The sequence below is a fragment of the Rousettus aegyptiacus genome, unplaced genomic scaffold (genome assembly GCF_014176215.1).
Source record: "Rousettus aegyptiacus isolate mRouAeg1 unplaced genomic scaffold, mRouAeg1.p scaffold_m13_p_5, whole genome shotgun sequence".
NCBI classification, from domain to species: domain Eukaryota; kingdom Metazoa; phylum Chordata; class Mammalia; order Chiroptera; family Pteropodidae; genus Rousettus; species Rousettus aegyptiacus.
The window spans coordinates 112,351,721-112,378,824 of record NW_023416308.1 but is presented as its reverse complement, the minus strand read 5'-3'; the positions used below and the strand labels follow the sequence as shown (position 1 = coordinate 112,378,824).

The 27,104-nt window shown below is 44.2% G+C and overlaps 4 protein-coding genes and 1 pseudogene across 6 annotated transcripts; 2 read left to right on the top strand and 3 right to left on the bottom strand.

Moving 5' to 3' along the window:
• Window positions 1-1,914: 1,914 nt before the first annotated feature.
• On the top strand, window positions 1,915-9,894 carry BTBD18 (BTB domain containing 18). Of its 2 annotated transcripts, XM_016159991.2 has the most exons (4): window positions 1,915-2,524; window positions 3,177-3,252; window positions 4,088-4,252; window positions 7,408-9,894. In XM_016159991.2, the coding sequence occupies exons 3-4, from the start codon at window positions 4,129-4,131 to the stop codon at window positions 9,468-9,470; spliced, it is 2,187 nt and encodes a 728-aa protein (XP_016015477.2). In that variant the 5' UTR covers window positions 1,915-2,524; window positions 3,177-3,252; window positions 4,088-4,128; the 3' UTR covers window positions 9,471-9,894. The 2 variants fall into 2 exon arrangements, with proteins under 2 accessions (XP_016015477.2, XP_036077062.1); XM_036221169.1 differs by lacking the exons at window positions 1,915-2,524; window positions 3,177-3,252 and having other exon boundaries at window positions 3,926-4,252.
• A 60-nt stretch (window positions 9,895-9,954) lies between these two features.
• On the bottom strand, window positions 9,955-11,979 carry SELENOH (selenoprotein H). Its single transcript, XM_016159992.2, has 4 exons — window positions 11,642-11,979; window positions 11,409-11,554; window positions 11,168-11,297; window positions 9,955-10,325 (listed from the first exon to the last, which is right to left on the bottom strand). The coding sequence occupies exons 1-3, from the start codon at window positions 11,761-11,763 to the stop codon at window positions 11,197-11,199; spliced, it is 369 nt and encodes a 122-aa protein (XP_016015478.1). The 5' UTR covers window positions 11,764-11,979; the 3' UTR covers window positions 9,955-10,325; window positions 11,168-11,196.
• Window positions 11,980-12,366: 387 nt separating this feature from the next.
• TMX2 (thioredoxin related transmembrane protein 2) lies at window positions 12,367-20,101 on the bottom strand. Of its 2 annotated transcripts, XM_016159993.2 has the most exons (8): window positions 19,867-20,101; window positions 15,266-15,326; window positions 14,907-15,020; window positions 14,554-14,630; window positions 14,213-14,319; window positions 13,968-14,033; window positions 13,746-13,875; window positions 12,367-13,241 (listed from the first exon to the last, which is right to left on the bottom strand). In XM_016159993.2, the coding sequence occupies exons 1-8, from the start codon at window positions 20,053-20,055 to the stop codon at window positions 13,095-13,097; spliced, it is 891 nt and encodes a 296-aa protein (XP_016015479.1). In that variant the 5' UTR covers window positions 20,056-20,101; the 3' UTR covers window positions 12,367-13,094. The 2 variants fall into 2 exon arrangements, with proteins under 2 accessions (XP_016015479.1, XP_036077064.1); XM_036221171.1 differs by lacking the exon at window positions 12,367-13,241 and having other exon boundaries at window positions 13,783-13,875; window positions 13,979-14,033; window positions 19,867-20,099.
• LOC118603432 lies at window positions 15,971-16,086 on the bottom strand (annotated as a pseudogene).
• Window positions 20,102-20,298: 197 nt separating the features above from the next.
• On the top strand, window positions 20,299-27,071 carry MED19 (mediator complex subunit 19). The gene is made up of 5 exons (XM_016160015.2): window positions 20,299-20,719; window positions 24,498-24,754; window positions 24,921-25,017; window positions 25,323-25,417; window positions 25,593-27,071. Exons 1-5 carry the CDS (start codon window positions 20,506-20,508, stop codon window positions 25,659-25,661), a joined length of 732 nt encoding a protein of 243 aa, XP_016015501.2. The 5' UTR covers window positions 20,299-20,505; the 3' UTR covers window positions 25,662-27,071.
• Window positions 27,072-27,104: the final 33 nt, after the last annotated feature.

Genomic DNA, 27,104 nt, shown 5'->3' with positions numbered 1-27,104 from the left:
ATGCAGAGTTTTAAAACAGATTGATGAGGCTGACTGGTGGTTTGTTCTAGATTGGATGCCAGGGACAAACTCTATGGAGAGGTGGCATTTAAGTTGAAATCTTAATGGTAAGAAACAGTCATCCATGAGAAGATATGAGCAATGGTCACTACTAATGCTCAAGCTCCAAAGTGTGGGTCCGAAACACACTGAATTCAGCAGAGCTGTTGGAAATAAGGGGTAGACAGGAATCAATATGAAGAGTTCTATAAGTTAGAGAAAGGAGTTTTGATTTTATTCTAAGGTAGAGAAAGCACGTGAGGGTTTTAAACAGCAGAATAACATGATCTAACTCACATTTTGAAAAGATCTGGCTATGAATGTGACAATGAATTAAAGAGAAAACAAAAGTGAAAGCAAGGAAATTAGTTTGAAAATCAAGTGATAGTGATAGGGAGTTCACTATAGTGGTAGCAGTAAAAAATGGGGAGAAGTTAATGGATCGAGAATATGTTTAAAGATACAGCATTGTTTTTTGTTTGGGGTTTTCCCTTTTCCTTCCTTTTTTCCTTTTTCTTCTTTTTTTTTGTTTTTTATGCAAGGACTATTACATTCAATGGTTGATTTTACCATGCTCAAAGTTTAACTTCCCAACCCATAACCAGTTACACACAAAGAAAAGCAAGATACCATTAAACAGTGAAAGATTAGTAAAGAGCTAGGAAAAATTGTATTTAAAAAAAATAAATATTAAAATTATTACATAGGGCAGAGTGCTGTGCTGTTATAACTCTACTTCCAAAATAGACTAAAACTCTAAATGCCGAGGAGAAGAAATGGAAAAAAAAAAAAAATCAACTTCAAAAAAACACTGGCTATCCATACAGAGGAAAACAAAATATTTTTACTCCATTCTACCCTCTGGTGGCTATACGTTACCATCCAAAGTTTGTCATTTTTGAAGCCTTAGGTAGGGATGGCCATTTATCATCCTTTTTAGGAATTCTACTCACACAAGATTTAACTAAAATGGTATTGAAATTTAAAAAAAAAAAAAAAAAAGGAACAACCAAGAAGTGAGTCCTCTCTACTTACTGAAAATTAATCTAATCCTGATAATGATATATTCATGAAGGAATAGAATATTTATATTTTTGTTAGAACTCCACAGAATCATCTATGACTGTACTGGTGATATTCTACCTGCCTAATCATATCCTGATTCCACAGTAACAGATGCCATAACAAGCACCGTTCTGCCTTGTCTTTTTTTCTCTTTGCTTGCTTGCTTGCTTTTGTGTGTCTGCACACTGCAGACAACATCTAAAATCTGTCCTTATGCTAAGTTTCATGTCCTTTCACAAATTGCTTCCTCTTCAAAATACAACAGCTGCAACCGAAAATGACTTATGCTCTTGTTTCTTTTTCCATCTTAAAAGCGAAGACCTCAAACTAAGGAAAATAATACTTCAAAATGCCCAAACCTCAACCCCCCCCCCCCCCATATTCCACTACCTCGAATCCTTTTTGAAAAAGTTTTAGATACCAATGGAGACATATTAGTATGTGCCGTACTACTCACCCCTCCACGTCTTGTCCCTCTGCAGGTTCGGTTTCTTTTCGGCGGCTTCCTTTTCTGCCTCCGGTTGGCCTCAGCGGGGGCTGCCCCGTTTCAAGTCATCACACTTTGTCGTTAATGGCTTTGGATTCAGCCACTTCCGTCCAGAGCTGGATGTCAGAGCTGGACGTCAGGCGACATCTAACAAGAGTCCAGGACCCGGGGCCTAACGCACACAGGGGAAAGACTTGCTGTCCAGACTGATATTGTGGGAGGCATTCTCGCTAAATGTTTAATCTTGAGGTCACTTAATTTTTTTAATATCACCCCTGAAAACTGCTATTTCCAGTCAGGAAGTACGCTAAAAAAAAAAAAAAAAAACAGCTCTAGAAGGACACTGGAAACCAGACGGTTCTGCGACCCCCATAGTCACCAGTTCTCTGAGATTTGGGGCTGGAGTGGAATCTGGGGAAACCTTAAATTCATAAACTGACCCAAGGACCTCGCTCCGGAACATCCCTGGCTTTAAGGAGATATATAGGTGAGAGATTTGGGGGACAAGGTGCGAGGGGCATTTTCCTCCATTAAGCCGGGAGCGTTCTTAGCCACAGAGCCGCGGCCATTTGCAGCCTCCTCAGAGAGAAGCCAGAGATGTCTTTCAGCCGCCTTGAAGCCTGCCTGACTGGAAGATCCTGACTCTCTTTTTGGAGTGTTTTCATGGAGAGCAGAGCGAGAAGCCGGCTGCCCTCCGAATTTCTCCCCGACGGGCCCTTCCCCCTACCTCTCACGGCCTGACGGCCTTTCCTCAGCTCTCAAGTCCCTCGAGACTTAGCCTCCCGCCTAAAGCGCTCCTCCTCCTGTGATTGGCTCTCCCAGGAGCCTTCGGCCAATGAGAATGACGTATTCCGGCAGACGCAAGCCCGAGGGCTGAGGAGGAAGAAGGACGTCGGCCTCGCGACGTGCTCTACGCGAGGGTAGCGGCGCGAGGTGTGTGGCGCGAGCCGCGTGGCCTCAGGCCGTCGCTGTCACCATCTCCCAGTGCATGAGGGTGCCAGGGGCCGCGGCAGGAAGAGGGCACCGGACAGTGGCTGCAAAAGCCCTGCGGCCGGAGCTGGTGGTGAGAGTGAACCCTTAGTTCGGGCCTCAGGGATCCCCACGCTCCATTCCCAGAAACCTTCGCGCCGAGGGGGTCTCTCTTCAAAGGAGTTGGGCCAGGGCGCCTGGAGCGTTCGAGGCGCTCAGCTTTGCAGGGCCCTGCTTTCAACGCCAATCCTGATTCCATTGGACTTGGTTGGGTAGAGAACCCTCAGGCGATTCGCCGACCTGTGCTGCTTCCTTTGGTAGTCCTCCGCGTGCGCGCGCGCGGGGGCGCGCGCGCGCGAGGCTGGACATTGAGAGGAAGTCAGTCGGGCTGGACCGAAGACCCAAGCACAGAGAGGACAGCAGGAACAACTCCTGCTGCAGAGCTAGTCCGGGTTGGGTCTAGGGGCATGGCCGGGTGCTAGTGGACTGGGAAGCTTCCCCATGGCCTTGGTTTGGGCCCTGGCAACAGCTGCCAGTCTCTACCCCATCTCTCGCTGTGAAGGAAATTGAATCTACCCTTTCATAGTTAAGCTTTTCACTCTTTTCTTTCTGATAGTTTGACGTGAACACTTCGGATCCTCAGTGCCACCTGACCGAAAACTGTATGCCAGGAAAGGAACACCAGCTGTGCAGTGAGTGTGAGGGTTTCAGTGCAAAAAGCTGGAAATGTAGTCAGCCTGAAGTCAGAATATCCAGTTTGTTTTGGGGAGGGGTAGAATTCTTAACTATTCTTGCTCCATTGTTAGCCAGGCCATCAAACAGACTGACAAACCTAAAGGCCAATTTCCGGGTGGAATCGGGCTCACTTTGGTCAAGAACTTCTGAACCAAGTTTGGGAATGTCCTTTTTTCTGTTTTAAGACCTTCCCACTAAGTCCAGCAGCTTCTTTTGTTTACTGTGCACCCTCTGCTGGTTACTATGATAGAGTGAGCTCAGAGAAGTGTGTACGTTTACTGGAGAATTATATATCAGTATTTTTTCTTAAGTATTGAACCTGGAAGTGTGGTGCTCAGAAAGAATGAGTAGTCAGCACTGAATGAGTTGAGTCTCAGTAGTAATATGAATGAGGAAGGTTTAAGGATAATAACAACTACCATTTATGGGGGGTGGAGGGATAGTTATTATATGCCAGGGACTCACAGTGCTAAGCAAGTTTACCTGCATTGACTCATTTAATCTTTGAAACAACCCCACAAGGTCACTACTGTTATCATTCCCATTTCATAAATGAGAAAAATGAGACTCAGAGAAGTTAGGTCATTTACTTGAGATTCAAATCTAGGCGTATCTCTGAGCTCCCACATGTAACCACTGTGATATTCTTTCTTGGGATACCATTGGCACAATTTCTGGGCTTATGGCTCCTCAACTCATGCTATTATCTCTTTTTCAAAATTCTCCTGCCATTCGGAAAAAAAAAAATTAGTTTTAATCATGGTTCTGAAATGTATTATGTCTCACCCACAGGAATCTGATCCGTAAAAACCTAGCTTTGTTAATAGACCAACATGTGTTCTCCTGCTAGTTCCAAAATCCTATATAGGAATCCCCGGTTCCTCAGGTTAGCTTTTCTGGAGCTTCATCACCAGCAACAGAGTGGGGTGTTCTGTGATGTCCTTCTGCAGGCAGAAGGTAAGAGACTACAGCAGGTCCTCAAATAACGTCCTTCCATTCAACATTGTTTTATTATAAAATTAATGAGAAAAAAAATCGATTCCTGGCTGGGGCCATTGTCTCTGTGGATTTTACATTTCCTCCCCATGCCTGTGTGAGTTTTATCCAGGTGTTCTAGTTTCTTTCCATATCCCAGAGATGTGTATGTTAGATGAATTGGCAGATTCTGAATTGTCCCAGCCTTTGTGGGTGTGGGATTGTGTGCGAGTGCAGCCTGAGATGGAAAGGCATCCTGTCCAGAGTTAATTCCTGACTTGGGCCCTAGCTGCCAGGATAGACTCTGGCCACCTACAACACTGAACTGGAATAAGCAGATTGGAAAATAATTATCTGACTTGTTTTTATTACTACTGCTTAAATGTATGTGTAACTCACATTTATTTCAATATTTAATATTAGAAATGTGTTGGTTGTTCTTTATTTAGGAGTTGGGTAACATTTTTGTGACCAGAAATATGCTGTAGGAACTTAACTGTTGTTTACATCAGTTAGCCTGTGGTAAAATTGGTTTCTTTACAGTCATTTTGCTTAAAGTTGCAATTTCTAAGAACCTATCGATGGCATTGAGGATTTACTTAAGTGGAGACTCAATTGCATATCACCTTAGAATAAGATAAAATGAGTTTAGGACTAGGGAGTGGAGTACAAAACTAGAAAAAAATGTGTTAGCACTGTGAGCTGTTCGGTAAGGAGCTGTTTGTTCCTAGAACTGTTTTCAAGCATGAAAATAAGACTGTGCTCTTTCTCTTAAAAAATGAAATGAATTGTAAAGTTTTTTTTAAGTGTAGAAACTATAAAATATAGATAATAATGGGGTAGTTGTGAAGATTGTATTAACATACATAAAGCACGTAGAACAATGCTTTTATTGTATGAGGCACATTATAAGTGTTAGATGACAGTATTACCTATTTTCCCATTTTCTGCCAGGGTGTTGCTTAATTATTTTTTGTCTTCAAATTGACGATTTTTGTTGTTTGTTGTTAGACCTAAAAATATGTAGTTCATTTCTATCTCTTCCCTTAACAGTCGAAATGTAACATCATCATGAGGTAAAGCCTGGTATACAGTAAAAGACCCAAGACTGAGTCAGTTTAAATCCTAGCTTTGTTACTTAGTAACTAAGTGACAAATGGGCAAGTGCTCAGTTTCTTCATTTATAAAAAAGGATTATGACAACCACTATTGTGTAGCACTCTACAGTTTACAGAGTATATATACTGTAGTGTGTCCTATTATAGCCTTGAGATGTTAGATGGTCCCAGTTCTACAGGTGAGTGAATTGAGGCCTAGAGTTAAATGATTTGCTTGTTAGTTTTTTTAATAAGTGCAGAGTTGGGATTCATTCCTTAATTCAAAATAAAAAAGTGTCAATTACCTGTTGTATGTTAGTATAATGTATTGGCATGGGCATGTAGTATATATGAAGATAAAAGTCGTTCCTCACAAGGAAATCATGGAAGGGGAAGACATTCAAATTACCAGTGTATTCAAGTAACTGAGCAGTATGATAAATAACATATTGGGGTAAGTATAGGCTGCTACACAGCATCCTTCACAGACTTGAGGAAGCTGGAGGATGGAGGTTAGGGAGATTTTCTTGGAGGAAATAAACCTTGGGTGAGGTCTGAAGGACAAGCAGAAGTAGGAAGAAGTAGGAAGAAGCAGCAAGAACATACAATCAGATGTGACTAGGAATGTGAGTGGCTCATTATGCCTAGAGTGTGAACAACAGGAAGTGTATTGACCAGAGATATTGCTAGAGAAATTAGTAACAGTCATGTAAGGTCTAAAGTGTTATGCAAAGGAAGCAGCAAGTCTTGTCCTCAGAACATTGGGAATTGTATTTAAAGGTTTTAAGAAGGTCGTGATCAGATACCTGCTTAGAGACAGCATTCAGGCCGTTATGAGAATTATTGGGTTATTCTTGAGCCCAGATAGGAGGCTGTTTTTTAATCCAAAATAGAGGGAATGGTGGCCTGAACTAAAGCATTGAGAATAGAGAAATTCTTTTGAGCTGTTAAAGAGAATTTATAAAACTTGTTGCAGTTGTGAGACCCCTGGATTCAAACCTTGTGTGTGGTACTTACTAACCACGTAATTGTGGGCACGTTACTTAACCATGCTACAATTGATTTATTTGTAATAACAATAGCTACGTCATAGGGTTCCAGTGAAGATTAAATGAATTAATACTGGTAAAACCCTTAGAATAATACCTGGCACATAATAAGGTATTATTAGCTTTCCTTTAAATTAATGTTTGATTAAATTAATGCAGTGGGTAAGAGAGAATCAAAGATGACCTCTAGTGCTCAAGCTTGGGCAACTGGGTGTGATACCTTCCTCTAATAAAAGAAACAGGAGGTTTTAGGGGATAAGGAATGAGTTTATTTTCTAGAAAGGTTGCATTGAAGGTACTTGTGGGACTTCCACGTAGACATGCAGGCTATGGCACATTTACTATCTCAGGAAAGATAATCTGGCCAGAGGTAGGATCTGGGAGTCATCAGAATCCTTTGGTAATTGAAACCATGGGGGAGACTGAGATTGCCCAGGAAGTGCCCATAAAGTGAGAAGGGGGCTCAGGACAGACCACTGCCTGATAGGCAGTGGAAAGAGCTCAGGAGAGAAATGAGCCCTGAATTTCCATATCTGGCGCTTATATTTTCTATTAGACCACAAGCAGCTTCTATAAAAAATTTTAAATTCTTGTAAGTCACAAAAGTTTATTCAGCAAGTATTTGATCCCCTAGTCAAACCCTGGGTATACCTCAATGAGCAAGACAGGCAGTCTTTGTCCTCACAGAGCTTACAGTTTAGTGAAGGAGATGGACAATACTGATAGCTATAGAATACCCCTCTGTCCCCAGGAGCATCTAACCCAGATATGGGGTAGAGTGGGGGAAAGCTTTCTGAAAGAAGTGATGTCTAAACTGAGTTAGCTAGGTAATGGCAGATTCCAGGAAAGCAAAAGGAACAGAATTCTCCTTCTACTTAAACTTCCATGGAGGAAGATTGAGAAGGGGCAGCATGTTGGGTAGTAGTAGTATCTATGCTTAGCTTATGAACATTCCAGTCTGCATGAAATAACAATGTGGGTTTCCCCCCAGGTGAGGCAGTCCCAGCCCATTGCTGCATTTTGTCTGCCTGCAGCCCCTTCTTCACAGAGCGCCTGGAACGGGAGAGGCCAGCTCAGGGTCGTAAGGTGGTGCTGGAGCTGGGAGGCCTGAAGATCAGGACACTTAGGAAGCTGGTAAACTTCCTGTATACCTCAGAGATGGAAGTATCTCGAGAAGAAGCCCAGGATGTGCTTTCTGCTGCCCGTCAGCTCCGAGTATCTGAACTAGAATCCCTTCAGCTAGAGGGTGGGAAGTTGGTGAAAGCCCCTCAGGGCAGAAGACTCAACAGGGAGTGCTTACAGCCTCCAAGTGCTGCACCCATCTCTGCCAGGGTGGTAGCATCCAGCCGCCGTCCTCGAACTCCACTGCCTATTACCCAGACTCCCTGTCCTCTTGGGGCAGTGAGATTGAAGTCACTGGGGATGGAGGAGGGAGCCCAGGACAAGAGCAGCCAACAGAATGCAGAAAACTTGTCAGACACTCTTCTGCTCAAGAGGAAGGCCAGAGCCTGCCCAGCTCCACAAGAAAAAAGCTCTTCACCATCAAGCCATAGTCAGGGGCCTAAAGAGAACAAGAGTGACCCTGCCCTTGGTCATACAGCACTTTCCCCCCCAAGCCTGTACCCCTCTACGAATAAGCGACTGTTGCCCAGAAAGATCCGGTTGAGTCGTTCAAAGCCATCTCCTGATGTCTGTACATCCAAGCCTCCCAGTATTTTAAGTGGGCCCAGCTCAGTGCCCACACCCCCTGGCCGGCGTCTCTGGCGACAAAAGAGTATAAATAAAGAAGCACCAGAGGACAAGCAGAAACCAGGGAGAACTAGTCCTCTACCGAGCACCCCAAGCCCATCTGGTCTTGGAAAGACAGGTGGGAGTAAGAAGCGTAGCCCTGAAGCCAAGGCACCTAATTCAGACTCTGCAGAGGGACAGGTTGGGAGAGTGAAACTTCGGAAGACTGTCAACGGGACCTGCTGGGAGGTGGTGCAGGAGCCTCCCCCCAAAAACTCTCCAGACAGTCCTCAGATCCCAGCACCTGGAGACTCAGAAGAACCCCCAGGGACTCAGCCATCCTCAGTTAACCAGCAGAAAATATCATCTGCAAGAATAGATGTGTGTCAGGACTCCCCAGTGTGCTCTAGGTTACAAGACATTCTGCTTTCTGGTAGCCACTCCCCAGACCCCCCAGTGGTGAAGTCTGAGTTTGGGTCCAGTCCAGAGCTGGTAGGGAAGGAACCTAAGTTCGATATTGACTGCACAGAGCCGTATGCATTTGACACATCCCTGCTCGGGCAACCCTGTGAAGCGGAGGAGTACGGAATCACAAGTGCTGCCGCCACCAGTGAGCTGGAGGAGATCCTGGACTTCATGCTGTGTGGCTCAGACGTTAAGCTGCCTACGGGATCTCTGGAGAGTCCTGGAGCTGAGGGCTGTAGGACCCCTAGTTATCACCTGACAGAAACAGGGAAGAACTGGATTGAAGGAGAAGAATGGTATTTACCAGAAGTGGAACTCTGGCCCAGGGAGTTCACAGGATTGGAAAAGGAACCTGTTGGTGAGAACAAAGAGCCAGCTGAACCCTTTAGTCCCCTTGTCATGTCCTCTGCAAACAAAGAGCCTGTTGAGCCCCTTAGCCCACTTGTCATGCCCTCTGAGATGAGTGAAGGTGAGGTGCTTTCAGTAGGAGGCTCTTGGACTCAAGACCTAGAAATTACCAGCTCCCAGCCACTAGATAATCAGAGAGACAAACTTCTCCACATTGACTCCCTTGACCCTCCCCAAAGGTCCTATGGAGACCTCTCACCTCCATGTTCAAACTGGGGGGAGACTGGGCTGGAAGTGTCCCTAACTACAGATGAGGTGTACTCTCCTCCAGAAACAGGCAAGGAGGTATGTAGCAACTCTGAGCAGCTGGACCCACTTCCTGCCAGCCCTGAAGAGGAAGAGATTGATGTGGTAGACTGGTCATCAGAGGGGAGGCTGGTGCCGACCAGTATTCCTTCCATGTGGCCTGACCCTTCCTCAGAGTCAGAAACAGAGGTAGACATACTAACATAGTGGAGTGGGAAAGGCAGTTTAGGGCACTGGGGGGAATAATCCTTTGGCTAGCAAAAGGATTATTGGCAGAGAGGCTAGCACATGTCCTGTCCCCCCACTCCCTAGGTTTTGGGAGCCAGGCATAAGTATGATGGGTAGAAAATTATGAACTTGAACCATCTTATTGTAATCTATTTTCCAGTTATTGACAAATGAAACAAATTGCTTGGTCCTCAATTCTAATGGGTCATAGATAATAGCCAAGGCCAGGTCTACCAGGTTATGAGGCAGGTTATATGGTAGGATTCTATGCAAGAGAAAATAAATGTTCCAGAAGGTGTGAAGCAGTGCTGGGGTGGAACAAAGTGAGTGGGAGTGACAGGTTGTCCAGCACCTATGTGTGGGGCTTTTCCATTGCCAGTATGGAAGTCTAGCCAAAACCTCTGCAGGGGCCAGGAACAAGTACTTCTATCATCAATTCCAAGAAGTGAGTTGAAAAAATAAGTTGCTTTAAAAAAATAAATTATTTATTTCCCCCTCATAGTTTTTACAAGTATTTCACATGCTCTACCAGAGACCCTGGGATTTCTTGGTTAATTGGTGACCTTAGGCTATGAAAAAAAGTAGGGGGGACCAATCCTTTAAGGCTGGCTTTTGTCCATCCCTTACCATAAGATTAACTTTTACTTTATTACACAAATACTTTATTTCAACTTTTATTAAACAAATCAAATCCAAAATCTTTTCAATGCCTTACTAGAGGGTTGCCTCACATCCGAACCATCGTTTCTGGAGAAGAAACCATAGCTTCAGGCACATGACTGAAGTTTAGCCATGTCCCATCATAAATGCTCCAACATCACCAGGTATAGATGGCTGTGAAAATAAGGGGAAAAAAGGTTAGAGAAGGGATCCAGGCAATCACATAGCCTGAGGAAGACATGCCCCCAACCCTTGAACCCACAGACTCTGCAGAGCTCAAGGATTGCATCCTCCTCCCACCTCTCAACATATCAGGTGCCTGACCACAGGCCAAAGCACTGTATGAAAGACTATGGAGAAAGACAAGGTTAAATCCAAGGAACCAAGGGCGAGAGTACTGTAAGACAGTGTTACCACGTGGGGCTAGGCTATTAACCATACAAGAAACAAAAAACGGGTAAGCCTAAGCATACCCAAAGTTACACAAAGATTTTGCCAATAAAAGGGGAAAATCACGACCCATACAAATAAAAAAAGACATGTCAATGATTTTATTTAACTCATAAAGGAGGGAACTGGTGGAATTTACAACCACTTCAAAGAATCAAAACACATGCCATCAGGGATGTGGAAAATGAATTTTTTTAACAAAAATACAAAACCGGTCCATTCTTTCAGGGTAACAATTAACTGCATCTTCAAAGGACAAAAATTGCATTTCTATAAATCATTTACACGTCTATCAGTTCTACGACTTAGCTCAAAGACCATGAAATAAAACATCAATTAGCAAAGGGCACACTAGGTAGAAAACTAACTTTTTTTTTTTTTGCCAATTTCAGTTATTCCTACCAGTAAAAAGGAGGAGAGGTATTCCCAGCAGAGGAAATACTGACGAAAAAGTGTCAAAAAAAACTGTAGCCCCTGTGTGAAAGGCGGGACTACAATAAGGGCTGCTTCACAAAGAGCTACAAGATGAACCAAACCCCTCCCTAGCCCCCCGCCCCCCTTCAAACCTCAGCACGAGGCCTGCTGCTCAACCTCCCTACGAAAGGTACTTCTTTAGCTCCTCCACCACCTCCTGCGGGTCAGGGAACTTGAGTTTGCGTGGGGGCCCCTTCTTAATCCCAGTCCAGAGCTCCGCACCTGGGAAAAGACCGAATGAGGTTACTCTCTCTCTCCTCCGCGGCTTCTGAGACCAGCCCTTCCCCGCCTCGGACCCCCGCCCTCTCCCCCCAAACCCGCGCCCCCACTCACTGCTGCCGTCCGGGCGCAGCAACGTCACCTCGAAGCTGCCCCTCCGGGGCTTGGCAGGGTTCACCTCCACTGGAAGCTCCGGGGCCTCCAGGCGCAGCGCCTGGCTCAGGGCCGCGGCGTTGCGCCCGTAGACGCGTCAACTAGTGCTATGGAGACACGGGGAGCATCAGAGACTGGGGCCCTGGGCCTGCAATGCCCTGGCCCCCCTCTCCGTGACCCTCCAGGTCCCTCACCAATGCTCGATAACGACGGTCGCCACCTCCACTCCCTTCTGGCCGCCAGCCAGCTTCTCCCGCTTCTCGGCCGCTGCGACCCCAGCCGCCTCGGCCTTCCGCTTCCTCCCGCCGGGAGCCATGGCACCTGGAGCCCAGCCGGGAACTGAGCCGACCTGGGGTGGGAATAGGGTGAAGACGCGGCCAACTGAGCGGCCACGCGACAGTGAAAGGTCCCTCTCCGAGCTCCAAACAGCAGGCTAAGGGACTCCACTGCAGAACAAAACCTCTGCCAAGCGGTGGAAAGAGGGGCGCAGGCGCACACGTGGTGGGGAGGCGGGCCCTCCAGGCACAGCCACTCAGCGCGCAGATTGGGGGGAGGTACGGTACCAGAGCAAGACCAAACTACTGGCGCTTAGGGGTGGGGATGGGCGAGCACGCCAGGGGCGGGACCTAGGGTAACTTGGTTTTTCTGTAACCGGGCCTCCGGCTAAACCAAGTGCATCATGAACTCGACCCCCACCAGCCCTCAAAACCTCCTCCCTGGCACCAGGTCTACAGTCTAACTCGGAGTGGTTGGTACTCTGGTTTATGGAAACCGGACTTCCCCGACTTCCTAGTCCCAGGGACTGTCACATGACGTTTGATCAAACTAATCAGAATGGCTTTTGGAGTGAAGTTGGAGGTAGGCAATGCCTCTGCAATTGCCTGGCTTTTTAACACACAAGTAACTCAAGAGGACACAATCAAAAGGAAATCCTAGTCTCTTTATTATGGAAAACCAGCAACTGGGCGTGGGGAGAATCAGTAGGAGGGTAAGTGAAACCCCAATTCTGCCCAGAGGCTTCTCCTCCAGGCCCACTACACAAGGGAAGGTCTCAAACCTCTATTTCCCTTCCTCCCAACCTCCATAAAATAGATTCAATACTGTTTTCAATGAGAAAACTGTGGTTAAAGGCTTCTCCTTGGGACCTGTGACAAAATTAGGTTTATACTTTTTAATGAAGGCCACAGACCACCCAAACGGGTCTAAAGTAGTAAAGGTCCTTGACGGGAAAATCCTAGTGCTGACTCTGTACCCTGGCATCTTACGTGAAGGTTTAACCTAATCTAAGTAGTCTGTGTAGGTCCACTAAGGAATAATGAAACCACAGCGCGATGGAGATGAGTGGTGGGCAGCACTCAGCACACTGATGCAAGCTTGGAGGGGAAAGCATTTCCTCGCCATCACATGAGCTCTCCCCCTTCCTCCAGTGAAACAGTTGGCCACAGCAGTGGAGGCCTTCTCGGAGGGTGCCTGTTGATTCCCTGGATGCTTCTTTAAAATGAGAAGCAGCACCCTGCCCCACCTAGGCACAGCCAACAGGGAAAACATAAATAAAGGCCAAGGCCTCAGGCAAGGCTTGTGGTTACAGAAGGGGCAGGGTTTCAGAGGTGCCTGGGATGGTTGAGAGGCACTAGCAAGGCAGGGAACCTATTTGTTCTTCTTGCTTTCCCCCTCTGGCACTGCCATAGGGGTTGGAGCCACAGGCTGCTCCTCAGGAATACTATCTCCAGCCTTCGATAGCTTCTTGGCCCGTTGATACAGCTCATTCAAGCTGAATTCACGGATCACGTTCTCCTGCACAAAACAGATGCACACAACAGGGTTCAGGTTGGAAAGGAGACTTCAGAGCCTGGGAAGCAAGGTATTTAGAAGCAGTCTAGGAAAGGAGAAAGCAAAGGACAAATGTCTACTCTAACCTAAATCTTTTTTGGGTAACTGGAAAAGTCAACTAATATTTAAGTACCTATTACTGTGCCAAGAATTACACCTAAACATTTAATGTAATCTGCAAAACCACCCTGCGAGCCAAGTGTTACTGTCTCCAATTTATTACTAAGGAACCTCAAGTCTACAGATGACTTATACAAGGACCTTTGACACTGAATCTTAACAACTGTTCCCTAGTACTCGCAGGTCTGACACATGGTAGAAACATAATATAAATCTGCTGAGTGAATTCAGGAATGAGATAATAACTAGTCCACACTCTCAAGGCTTGTAGGCAAGTGGCAGAGCTAGGAATCAAACCCAGGTTGGGCTCCACACCCTTCTCCAAACCATGGGCCCACTCTTCTATACCTCAGAGAAAGTCCAAGAGACAGCTCGTCCTTTCTTGTCAATCTGTGGCCGCCGCATGACTTCCTTGCCACCTTGGAACAGGATCAGGGTAGGAAGCTGCTTGGTAAGGGGCGACGTGCTCACTTTGTACCTACAGGGCCCAGAAAATACTTTGTAAATACACCTGTAAACACCACTCAAAGCGACTCCCTGCTTACACCCTCTGCCTAGGCCCTTACGTACCGCGTACTAACATCGGTGTAGCGTCCAACGTCCACCTTCCCAAAATTTAGCCCGGTACAGTTGTACCTAAGAAGAACATATTATTTAACATAGTCAAAGAAGAGACTGGATCGAGGGAAGAAGTATAGCTATTAGAGGGGGTGGGAGATGCCTTTGGTTGTAATGTGCAAAAATCAAGGCCAAAAACAATGAGAGGGAAGATGCAGCACTGCAATTTCCGCCATCCCTCCCTCTGCACTACTCACTTGAGGGAGAGGTCAGCGTAGATTGGAGCAAATGATTGGCAGTCGCTAGACCAATTGGCAAAGAACTCCACTATCCAAGTGACCCTCTTGTCCCTCTCCAGCTCTTCCTGCCACACACAGGGAAGAAACAGTGAGCTGGATCACACAGGTTCCTGGAAAGATTCAGGCCTTAGCATCTAATTCTTCACCCTGCTTCCCCTGTCCGCCTCCCGTAGCTCCAAGAAAATCCGCAGTGCCCTTGACTTCCATTCTGAAGCACTGTTGCTCCTGGTGAGTACGGAGCACAATTACAACATCACCCGCCAGGCACCCAAGAGACAGACAGGAGGATGAGCACTCACATCAATAGTTTTATCACTGAAGTACTTGATGTACTCAGGGCCCATGTACAGGGGAGGTTTGCACGTCATCAGGAACACTAAACATAGAAAAAAGATGTCAGAGGAACCATACAAGGCCTTGGGGAGGGGATTTACTTTCAAACCAATTCAAAGATTTCAAGCACCAAAGTATACACTTTGTGGACATACACAGACCACTGACACGTTCCCTTCCTCCTAAAATAGTTTCCATAGATTCTTATCGTCTCAGCCACACACATAATCAATTAGGTAAAAGATATGGAAGAAGGGTATGAAGAAACTGGTTTGGGATTGCAATTGGGTTCCCACAACCAAGTCTGTAGTTTCCTTACCTATGCAGAGTGTGATGTAAAGCAGGCCCATGCGAATATCCAGGCGGAAGAAAAGAATTGCATTGGCCACTTTACTAAACATGAAGATGTTGCCTATATGTTGCTCCACGGTGACTGAAACACAAAGATGTCACAGGTCAGGCTGGGCTGCATGCTCCTATATCCCAGTCTTTGTCTTTCTTCCTGAGGTACTTTGAAATTGGAGAGGGGGAGGGAACAAAAGTCTAAGATCAAATTCAGCCTTGGCGTGGAATGAGAAAGTAGTTCACCAAATAATGCCCCTCTCATAACATGAATGAAAGCACCTCTGGAGGGCGTCAGTCCCACCCTTGGGAGACTGAGAAGCAGGCTAAACTCACTGGATCTGCGGTTCTTCATCATCACAATGGCACTGAGAAACATCAGGATCTCTACTTCTCTCTGGAACAGAATCAAAGTGACAGGAATGCTGTCAACAGAGACGATTTGGGTAGGTAAGGGAGCAAAAAAAGCAACAGAGATCCAAATGGTAACGATAAAGAAAGAACTGGAGTTAGCTATGGCATAGAGGGAAAATCACCGGCCAGAAAAATCTGGGTTCAGGTTCTGCCCCTGCCACAAACTGGCTGATGCCTTCCGGAAAGTCACTTAACCACTGAGCTTTGATTTCCTATTTCAAAATGCTATTGTGAAGATTAAATGATAATAAGCATAGAAGAGCTGTATAAAGTATGAATGGTGTAAAAGTGTAAGATATTACAACCAACTCAGGTGGACTCTGATAAAATAAAACTTCCAGGGAAACTTTCTCAGTAATATTCCATTAATATAATATCTGGTTATTCTATCTGAGTTTACTGAGATCGTTCCTCTTCATCAAATATCATAGTGATAATCCATGTACCTTCAACATAATCTGAGAGTTTAAGGAGGCCTTTCGGAGATCTCAAAGGCCCTTTCCAGTACCCTTGGCTTAGAGTTCTTTCTCACATTCCAGAATGTAAATTCAACTTGAGCCAAGTGAGATAGACAATAAACAAAACAAGGAAAGGATAACTTTATTACTATTTTTTAATTATAATTTATGCCTACAGCACCTGGTCTTCCTAGGTGGTCTCCCATCCAAGTACTAACCAGGCCCAACCCTGCTTAGCTTCCAAGATCAGACATTGGGCTTATTCAGGGTGGCATGGCCACAGACCATAGACCGCACCTCCACTGGGGTGTGAACCCAGGACCTTCTGCATGTAAAGCAGACGTGCTAAGCGCTACACTATGGAACCACATCCAGAAAGAATAATTTTAAAGAGTAAAGACTGCAATGAAGAATAACAAGGACCATATGAAAGCATGGGAGGAGGGCAACTGTAGATTGGGTGGTTGAGACCATCCGTACCCTTCTGTTTATAATACAGGGGTCCAAATCATTATTTCAGACAGAACCAGTCCACTGTGACTTACAACTAGGAGTTAGGGACCTAGGTTTTTAGCCTCAGTCTTCAACGAAGAGTAACTGACCGGATTTAGAAATGGACATGTAAAGTGGGGGTGAGAAAAAATGACACTTTCCTAAATACACCTGAGCAAAATTAGTTTTCACAAATGAAATTGGGTTAGAATTGGGACTTCCAACTGTGGAAAGAGGAATTTAAAAAGCGAACTGTGGTCAATCAGGAGACCAAAGATAAGACTAAAAAGAAATATTCTCTAAAGATACAGAATGGGTCTATGGTGAAGACTGGCTATGTATACTTCAAACCTTATTTCCTTTTCTTCCTAGGCATATTGCAGCTAGACTCTCAGTAGCATCTAGGCAGAACTGTGTGACCAGCACTCCTGAATGGAAGTGATGTGCCACTTCTGTATCCTCACAGTAAGAAAGGGTGTGGCCTTGCATTCCAGCTTTCTTTCTTCAGCTGCTGTCTACATGATACTGAGATGATCTTAAGGCCGGAAGGTGAAGACAGTATGAGCCCAGGTTCCAGAATAACTATATAAAGCAGAGTCCCTTTGGCTGTTCTGCTTGTTTATTCATTGCTTTTAAACTTTTTTAAATGGAAATTTTCAAACATACACAAGGGAGTATACTGAAGGGAAACAGAATATGCTACTCCAAAATATGCCACTTCAGGATTATTTTAAGCCTGAGGCAAATGAGAAGTAGATACAAGAAAAGCTCCCTGCCCTCCTCTTTTCTGTCTAAAAGTAGGACATAAAATTTCAAAAGTGTCCTTTCAACCCTCTGTACCAGAAAGACAAAAGTTAATCAAGTGAGATAACTTTAGACCCTATCAGCCTGAAGACAGCACCAGAGGAATCTATATAACAAACTAGACTTTATCTACCATTAGTTTACCTTCCCACAGTTTGCTGCCCTTGGAAGCCTAAAACTGTTGTCCCTTGTCCAGTCATTTCTCCACAAATTTATTGTTCTTCGTTGAAGATGCTACATAAGCCAGAGTGCTAAGCCACCTCTTGGAGTTACTCATTTTCCCCTGGGTATCTCCCATGTATACATGAGGTATACATATTAATAGACTTCTATGTCTTTTGTCTTTAATCTGTCTTTTATTAGAGGTCTCAGCTGAGACCTCAGAAGGATAGATGGAAAGCTATTTTTCTTCCCCTACAATACTTAAAGGGACTCCTATTACTCAGACTCAACAGGAACATTTTGCCAAAATGGTTCCATTTCATCTATGCTACCCAATTTTTTGCTGGAGAAAACTTAAAGCAAATTCCAACTGTATCATTTCACCTGTATATACTTCTGTATCTCTTACAGATACAGATTTCTTTTTCTAAAAAAACCAAAATACCATTATCATAGCTAACACAATTAATAATTCTTTAATGTCACCTAATACTTTGCCCTTATTTTAAAAATCTCAATTATCTCAAATTTCCTTTCTATTGTTATTTGTTCAAATCAGGACCAAGCAAGATCCACTCACTGCCTTTGGCTGATGTGATTCTTTGGTCCTCCTTAATCTCTAAAAGATACCTGTTCTTCCTTTTCCCTCCAAGTTATTTATCTGTTGAAGAAATTGAGCTGGTTGTACTGTCAACTTTCCCACTTTCTGGATTTAGCTATTTGCATACTCATGGTATTTGTCTCATGATGATCTTCTATCTTCCATATTTGTTGTAAAGTAATAATGAAATTTAGAGGTTTGAATACAATGAAATTCAAATCTTTTGCCAAAAGGACATCACAAGTGGTGCTAGACTGCATCCCTTTAGAGGACATATCAACTTTTCATCTGATGGTTGTAGCATCCACAGATGATCAGTGCATAGAGTTATTATTTCATTAGGGATTGCTAAATGATTTTTAAATTTAATCATTCGTTCTGTATTTATTAGTACAAATTCTTCCATTAGGAAATCAACATTTCCTTATTATTTGGTTATGCTGAAAGACAGTATACACAGGAAAAAAATGCTTCTTTGCTTTTATTTAAGCAAATAGAAATAAGCTCTTATTCTGCTAAACCACAGAAAATTTGAGGTTTACCTGTTATTGCTAGCATTATTTGCCTTACTATCATAACTTCCCAATCACCGAGTTAAATCAGCAAAACAGATTTTCCAGGAAAACACTGGCTATGAACCCTAAACAGAGATGCTCTATGACTCAACAATGAACCTGATAAACCCATCATTAAAGTTGAAAATATCGTAAGTTGAAAAGGTATTCAACACTACGCTGTGGAAAATGTTGTTCGCCTCTTGATGGTGTGGCTGACTGGGAGCTGTGGCTCACTGCCAATGCCCCAAATCACAAGAGTACCGTAACACACATCGCTAGTTCAGAAAAAGATCAAAGTCCAAAATTTGATGTATGGTTTCTACTGAATGTATATCGCACCTAGATCCTAGTTGAAAAATTGTAAGTCAAACTATCTTAAGTCAGGGACCATCTGAAGTTAAAAATTCTATTAGTAATAACAAAATATAAAACCTCCTAGTATTTTGCATAGTATTAGACAAAAGTACACAGAGAAATTCATTATATTAAATGTCCCTACCCTTTTTAAAATCTTTTTTACTATCCACTTATGTCTTTTAGTTCCATTTTGGTTAAAGTGGTATAGCATGTCAGATCTTTTGATATAGCAGGGTGACACTTCAGCTACTTAATAACACTGTCTGAGAAAGGACCGGGAAGTATGAAAGAGAAAACAAGAGGTGGAGGATAAAAGTAAGGAAGTGGATTCTGGTAAAGGTCAAGACTCATTTTTGGACTGGAATAAAAGGAAAACTCAGGATGACCCTCTCTCAGAACACAGAGCAGAGGGCCTAGAATGTCAGCTTATCTGCCTGAGTGGTCTCTCCACCTCTACTTAGGAAATACAGCAAGAGGCTTGGGATAGATTTCTTTGCGATGTAATTTTTACAATTCCTTTTTAATAAGCCTAACAGTTTCATTCATTTTTGCACCCTCAGGATGCAGCATAGTGTCTAGCATATAGCGTGCACTCTGTTAGTGTTAACTGAATTAAGAAATGGGTGATAAGAGTGTGCAGGTACCGTGACCGGAAATGTGATTTCAAATCCTAGTCACTCACTGGTTGTGACCTTGGACAAGTCTCCTAATCACGTAGAGATCATTTCTTCACCAATAAGACGGGAATACTCCTACTTGACTATCTCTCTGGCTCCATAAGGGGCTTTATATATGAGAGCACTGTAAAACACCGTACCTGCGCGTGTAGCGTTTGGGTAGGGCTGTTGACGAATATGAATAGTAAGATGGAAAGAATCCTAGACTCAAGCGTCAGAAGGCCCAGGCTGATGTGCAGGTGGCTAACTTGCTGTTTTGCCATCGATGGCGGTCCAGGCCCTATACTCTAATGGTAAGTTCGCTACAGGATCGGAACTTCAGGTGTTCTGAAAAAGGTGAACCTAGGGTCCCCCGATGCAACCGCGGGGGAAGGGACAGTCAAGGTCGCGGGGTCCCATGGCGGGGGTCGCTCACCCAGTCAAAGTCACACGGGTTGCCGTCTTCGCGTTGCGTGGGGAGAGTGTGGCAGAGCGGGGGCAGCTTCCTCACGAGTAGGAAGGCGGCAGACAGCAGGGCTGACAGAAGATAGTAAGGTCGGGCCAGCCATCGTGAAAGTCGCGGCACCGAATACACCAGAGCAATTAGTGGTGCCAGCACCGCCATCTTCTGGGCCCCGGGGCGCTCGCCGCTCTGCTGCGTCGGTGGGCCTGGCCCCGCCTCTCCCGCCGTTCAGCCTTTCCATTGGGCCTGGCCTCGGACGCACCGCCTCCGGGGCCAGAAGCAGGTCTCTGATTGGGCGCCGCGACAGGGAGGCCCTGGAAAAGGGACTTGATGCTTTATTCGTCAATCTCGCTGTCGCTTTTTTCCATCTAAGTCATTTTATTGGATATGCGAATGTGGCCGGCGGCGAGAACAAAGGTTTTAATAAGGTTAGATAGCACTTTCCGAACGTGCTCAAACAGCGACGGAAGTAGTTGCCGGGAAAAGGTAGGCGGGTCCCGAAGCATCCAATAATAAGTGGCTCAGGGAGGAAAAGGACGGTACGCCGTGAAAGGACTGTCCAATGAAAATTACTAGCGCCAGACACCGGGACAGCGCCGGACAGAGGGGAAAATGGAGAATTTCACGGCGCTGTTCGGAGCTCAGGCTGACCCACCGCCGCCCCCAACTGCACTCGGCTTCGGACCCGGAAAACCTCCACCTCCGCCTCCCCCTCCTCCAGGCGGGGGACCCGGCACAGCTCCGCCCCCCATCGCGGTCACCGCCCCTCCCGGCGCCGACAAAGCAGCTGGTTGTGGTCCCTTCTACCTAATGCGGGAACTGCCAGGTGAGTACTAGGCCTGGCCGAAGTCAGCCAATCAGATCATAACGAGAGGGTGATGGGCGTGGCTTTAAGGTGGCAGAAGTGCAAGTAACCTAGGCAACGAGTGCCAGCACCTTGGAGCTCTAAATTGAAAGGCCTTTGAGGGTTCACAACCAAAGGGATGATGTGAATTCTTAGGATGGATTGGGAATGGGAAGAGAATGCATCTCCATGACCATCTTTCACGTCATATCCGGTCTCTGTCCCCGACACTGGATTATGGCTCTCTAAAAATGATCCAGGGTTTGAGTTTGGAACTCAAGAGTCCCTATTTAACATCCCTGTGAACCTAGGGTTTTAGTTTCAGATCTGCCACAAACTTAATGTTGGTTTGGGGCATGTTACCCGCCTCATGGCTTCTGGGGTTTCTTCATCTGTTTGAAGTGATTAGATTTGAACCAGATTCTTTCAATCAAAAAATTATTTTGTTGAGGACCTACTATGTACCAAGCACTGTTCTAAATGCTGACGATACAGCTATGAACGAGGCTGACAAGATCCTTGTGTTTTTGAAGTTTATGTATCAGTGGAGCAGGCACAGAGTAAACAGGATAAGATGGTGGCTAGTGCTACAAGGAGAAAACGTAATAAAGAATTGAGGGGGCATAACTACTTTAGCTAGAGTAATCAGGTAAGCCCTGAGTAGATAACATTGGAGCTAGAAGGTAAGCATAGAGAAAGAGCCAGCCATGTATGAATGAGAGGGAAAGATAATTCTAAATACAGGAAATGAGAGCAGAAGCCCCCACATGAAAAAAAACTTGGACTCCAGCAACATGAACAAAAGGAAAAAGTGATAGAAGATGAAAAGGCAGGGGTGGTGGGGCGGTGGTAAGCAGAGGGCTTTATAAAGCATTTAGATTTTAAGGTCAGGGGAATCCATTTTAACACAGGAAGGTGACAGGATCTAACTAATTTATTTATTTTTAATCATTCAAGCAGCTACATTAAGAATGGGAAGTAGGGAAACCATGAAAGAGATGATGGTTTTGACTAGGTGATAACAATAGAGGAGAGAAATGAATGGATGCAGGATAAATGTTAGAGGTAGAGCTGACAGGAATGGAGGGTTGAATAAAGTAGTGAGGAAGAGAGGAATAAGGGATGATTTTTAAATTCTTGGTTTGAATAATTGAGCAGATGGTAGTGCAGTGACCAGGAAGGAACAAGTTTGAGGAGGTGGAAGTCAAGTCATTTTGGACATGTTAAGGCTTCAAAATGCCTTTCAGTTCATTGTAAGTCCTACTGCTTCATCAATAGTTGAGGGAATTAATAATGAACATATTGCATTCTTAGACTAGCCCCTTGAGTAGGCATTGTTACCTGCAATTTATAGTTAAAAACACAAGCACAGAGAGGTTAACTTTGGTTGGTTGGTTAGTGGTTCATGTCTACCAGCAGTTTCTTTAACCTTACCAATTCTGTTTGTACCTATTTATATTGATCAGTTGACGGATGCTGAATAGATATTCTGGGCAAATGCTGGTGGTATAGGAAGGTGGGGTCATGAGGTGAAAGGGGAGAAAGATTAATAAGCTTGATTCTTGCTTTTAAGGAGCTTGTTTTACTTAGGGATGCCTATCATATGGTTTAAGGATAAAGTAGTGACTGTATTTCTTGTCAAGGCAAATTGCATTACTTCATGGTCATGCCTCACATACAGCAACTTTTAAGAACTACATGATGTTTTTCAAAATGTGTTTCTTGTTATCCAAAATGACAGCAGGAAGAAGTTGTCACTTGAGCTGGACCTTGAAGAATTCATATTGGTGAGGAATATTAGGAAGAATTTTCCTATAATTAGGTCAATTTTCCTAAAAGAAATTTCCAAAAAGGAAACACTATGAGTGGTGGGTTTTTTGTTGTTGTTGTTGTTTTGTTTTTTTTTTCAGGAGATGGTAGAAACCCATTTGTATGGATCAGAAATTTTGCATAGAGGACTGGTGGTTGAGTAGGCCTCAAAGCTAAATCATATAGTACGATATGTTTAACCATGAGTGCCAGATAAAAAAGAATTTGAGCTTTTTTGAGGGTGATAGGAAACCACTGAGATTTTTGAACTGGGAAGTAGTGCTTCTAAAAATATCTAGAGAATGAGTGTGCTATGTATTGAAATAGAGAAACCATGAATGAGGTGAGGAAGATTTGGAGTTAAAAATAAAAAATAGGAGTCTACAGCCATGCCACCCTGAACGTGTCAGATCTCGCCTGAATAGTTATCTCAGGAGCTAAGCAGGATCGGGCCTGGTTAGTACTTGGATGGGAGACCACCTTGGAACACCAGGTGCCGTAGGCATTTAAGAAAAAAAGAGAATCTGCATAGAATTGACTAAGAGGAAGTTGGAAATGGAAGATTAGTTTTCAGGAGAGGAGTCAGGGCTGGAGAGAGAAATTTATAAATCACCTTCATAGAACCACTAGTCTAAAAGTCAGATAGAACTCTTGTTAGAGTTCAGAAAAAGCACACCTGAGCCTTGAGCATAACCACCTGGAAGTAGGAGAGGTGACAGAAAGAGGGGAAAAATCAGGATATTATAACAGCAGGAGGCAGTGCCAAGTTATGAGGAAAGGCGCTATGGCACAAGCCTCATACCAGTAACAGTAGCCCACAATTCTGAGATGTTTGACGTAAAATTACCAGGAAAAGAATAGGGTAAGGCCTGGAGGTATGGAGAAAAATATCTTATTCCTTTAATAGTTATTGAGCACCGATGCTGTGGCATTCAGGGCACCAGCCATCCATGAGTTAACAGGTGTTGTCTCTGCCCTCAAGGGCCTTACGATTCAAGACCTGAGTGTTCCAAGTGAGTGATTATAAACAGGCCACTTTTGTCATTTTACCTTTCATGTTCATCATTACTCTAGATGAAGTTGTGGACTGGATATTTCCACCCTAGCCACTGGATCCTTATTACTAATAAGTTTATGTTCTTTAGAAAAAGTCAGCCGTGCAATATTTATACTGAGAATGCTTTACATTTATACACTTCATACCTTTCAGCACGTTTTCATTTGAACCTTAAAAAATAATTTAGTATAGTTAGGATAATTATTATGACATTCCATGGATAAGAAGAAACTGAGGCATAGAGGGCAATTAAGATTAGAATTCTAGTTGCCCAACTTCTAATCAAATATTTCTTCTTCACGAAGAATTGTTAAGAATAATTTGGTATTATTAGGAGGAATGAAGATGATGGTAATACATTAGCAGCAGTGGCTAGAAAAATCTGACTGTTTCTCCATATAAAGTTGATCAGTGTTTCTTGGGAGGGGGAAAAAAAAAGGAAGCCATTGGGTCATATTTGGCCCTTAGCTTGGTTGTAGCTGAGCTGTGAGGTAATAGTAATCTGGTTGTGTCAGGGAGAGTAATTTCTATGAAAAACACCCAGAACAGTGTTTAGCACAGAGTTAAGTGTCATGGAAATTATTCTGGTTAATTCAAGGAGAGGAGTGTCTCTTTCACTGGGGTAGAGCTATTTCCATCTCTGCCCTATTTGGATTTTTGCCTATTTTTTTCCTCATTCCCATTCTAATTTACCCTTCTATAATATCATACTTTTAGTGTTTTTTAACTTACTTTTGCTATTCTTACTTTAAAAATAAATTTAAATTTTTTTGTAATTCTCACTTAAAAGATTCCTTATTTAGGCTAAAATCTAGTCTTCACTTTCCCTTTGGGTGACTTAAAAATTCTCTACTCTTGGGACTAATACTTCATAATACTCCCTGTGGCCTCTAGGCAACACTGAGCTGACAGGCAGCACTAACCTGATCACACACTACAACCTGGAACATGCCTATAATAAATTCTGTGGGAAGAAGGTGAAAGAGAAGCTGAGCAACTTCCTGCCTGACCTGCCAGGGATGATTGATCTGCCTGGTTCCCATGATAACAGCAGCCTCCGCTCCCTCATCGAGAAGCCCCCTATTCTTGGTGGCTCTTTCAATCCTATCACAGGGACCATGCTAGCTGGCTTTCGCCTCCACACTGGCCCGGTAAGTCCCCTCTTGGGGAGGAAGAAGCCAAATGGGGAGCCCTGAAAGGCATGGAGGTGGTTTTTCTGTCCAAGTCTGTTCCTTCCTAGCTTATTGAGAAGAACAGATGATGGGAGCGGGGGATTTCCCCGCTGCACTCACCTGGACCTTCCTTTGGTTCCTTCAGTTGCCAGAGCAGTGTCGTCTGATGCATATTCAGCCTCCCAAGAAGAAGAATAAGCACAAGCACAAACAGAGCCGTACCCAAGATCCTGTCCCCCCAGGTAAGAAGCTGTTCTATTCAAAGCCAGAAAACCTGACATTTTGAATCTGGTTCAGCCTTCCTCATTTGAAAGCCCAGGGCTCTTCTTACAGAGCCCTGGACTCCCAAATTTTCCTGAAGGAAGAAACTGATGTACTGGGGTCCCCCAGGCAGGTGGGAACTTGGCCTTAGCAAAGTACCTCTGTATCCTCTCTGGCCATCTGAGGAAATGCAGTTGTCCTTGACTAGGGGTTGCCTGTAGTTTACAGTGCTAGCAGGAGGGAATTTTGAGCTCTACGTATGATAGCTACCTAATGTCTCCTACAGAAACACCATCTGATTCGGATCACAAGAAGAAGAAAAAGAAAAAAGAAGAGGATCCTGAGCGGAAAAGGAAGAAGAAAGAGAAGAAGAAAAAGAAGGTAGGGTAGGGGCCTGGTGCTGCAGTCCAGTAAGTTTCCCCATGTCCCACCCCTGTCCTGGGTGGAGTCCCTGGCCTCAGGTTGCACCAAAGACTGAAAACCCAGAGCATGTTGCAGTGTTTTCCTGTACAGCCCTGATAAAGGCTGTTTTCTTACCCTCTTTTGCTTTCTCCAGAACCGACACAGTCCCGACCATCCAGGTATGGGTAGCTCTCAGGCCAGCAGCAGCAGCAGCCTCCGCTAACAGGACCACTGGACTATGCCAGAATGGCCTCCTGCTGTCCTAAACCTGACAAAAGCTGCCTGTTGGCTCTCGGACACTGCCTTAGAAGCATCCCCAAAGGCTGGAACAGAAGCCAGCTCCTACTGTGCTCACGCATCGTGAGAGAAGGGCCGTGCTTTTTACGAGGCTCAGCTCAGCTTTCTTGTGGACATCTCTTCCTCTCCGGGGAAGCTTTCATCTCATCTCTTTTGTGCAATTTGTCTGATTTGGGACTTTATCTGATTTATTATGGTTTTTTTTCTTTAAAAAAAAAATGGCATTTATCAAACTGGCTTAAGTGTGGCTGCCTATTAAGAGGTAAGTGCCTTTCTGTGAGGGTCAGGGTTTAAACTAAGGCATGCTAAGATCTGAGGGGATTTGGGTCTTGTATTATAGTATCTCATCAGCAGGTAGAGAAACCAAAATGAGATTTAGGTGATTTTGCTAATACCTTCCCACAGCAGACACATAACACCTTGCCCATAATGTTGAGAACCAAACCACCTGGATGATCTTCAGGCTCCATCTGAACAGCTGATCTAGTTAGGGCTCCTCTGTGTTCTAGGTCAATTTTGTGTTGAAACAATAGCCAACTGAAAAAGTACCCGCAGTCACCAGTGTATTTCAATAGGTTGATTCTTGGTCAAGCCTATGATTTTTTTTGTTGTCGTTGAAGTAAACAACTGGCAAGCAAAGGTAAATCCTTATCTTTATAATAATAACTTTTGACCTGCCTCATTTCTGAGTTAAAACAATCAAAGTATTTGGCTGATGTGAAAACAATTCAAAGCTTCTAAGACGGCAACAAAAAGGCAACATAAACTAGCAAATGTAAAATAAATCCCTTCAGTCTTTGCAGCAGGACAGGTAACTGAAAACATCCATGAATAAACAAGCTAATGTAATCTGACTTAAGCTACATTTGACACAGAACAGTTAAAATCTGTTGCACAAAGCCAAGGTTGTTCCTAGATCAGTAGACTGAAAACCAATCATTTAACTTGTTTTAATCTAGGATTTCGGCACAAGAGTTTATATACTAAAGTTATAGACAGTGAAAATAAAGGGTTCTGGCCAGTGTTCTGAGATTTAGTGCCTGAGGACACCTGTCAAAATTAGGGTAGAGTCTTTTGCGAACAGAAAACATGAGCTAGCAAATTGAACTGCCACCCGTATGTCCCATCTGCCTTTTGCATACTTGGGTCACCCACTGTCTCCCCTTTGGCTGCCTCTAAAATGAACTTTACTTTCCGGAGACAAAATTCTGTAGTAAGGAACAATTATGGCACAAGTCAAAGGGTTCTCTAAGCTTCAAAATGACAAGAAGCTTTAGTGGTTGCAAAAGATTTCTTTCAGGAATTTTTTAATTAAATCATGGAAATAAAAACAGGACCTGTTGTTTTAAGTGGTTATTTTCACGTAGTC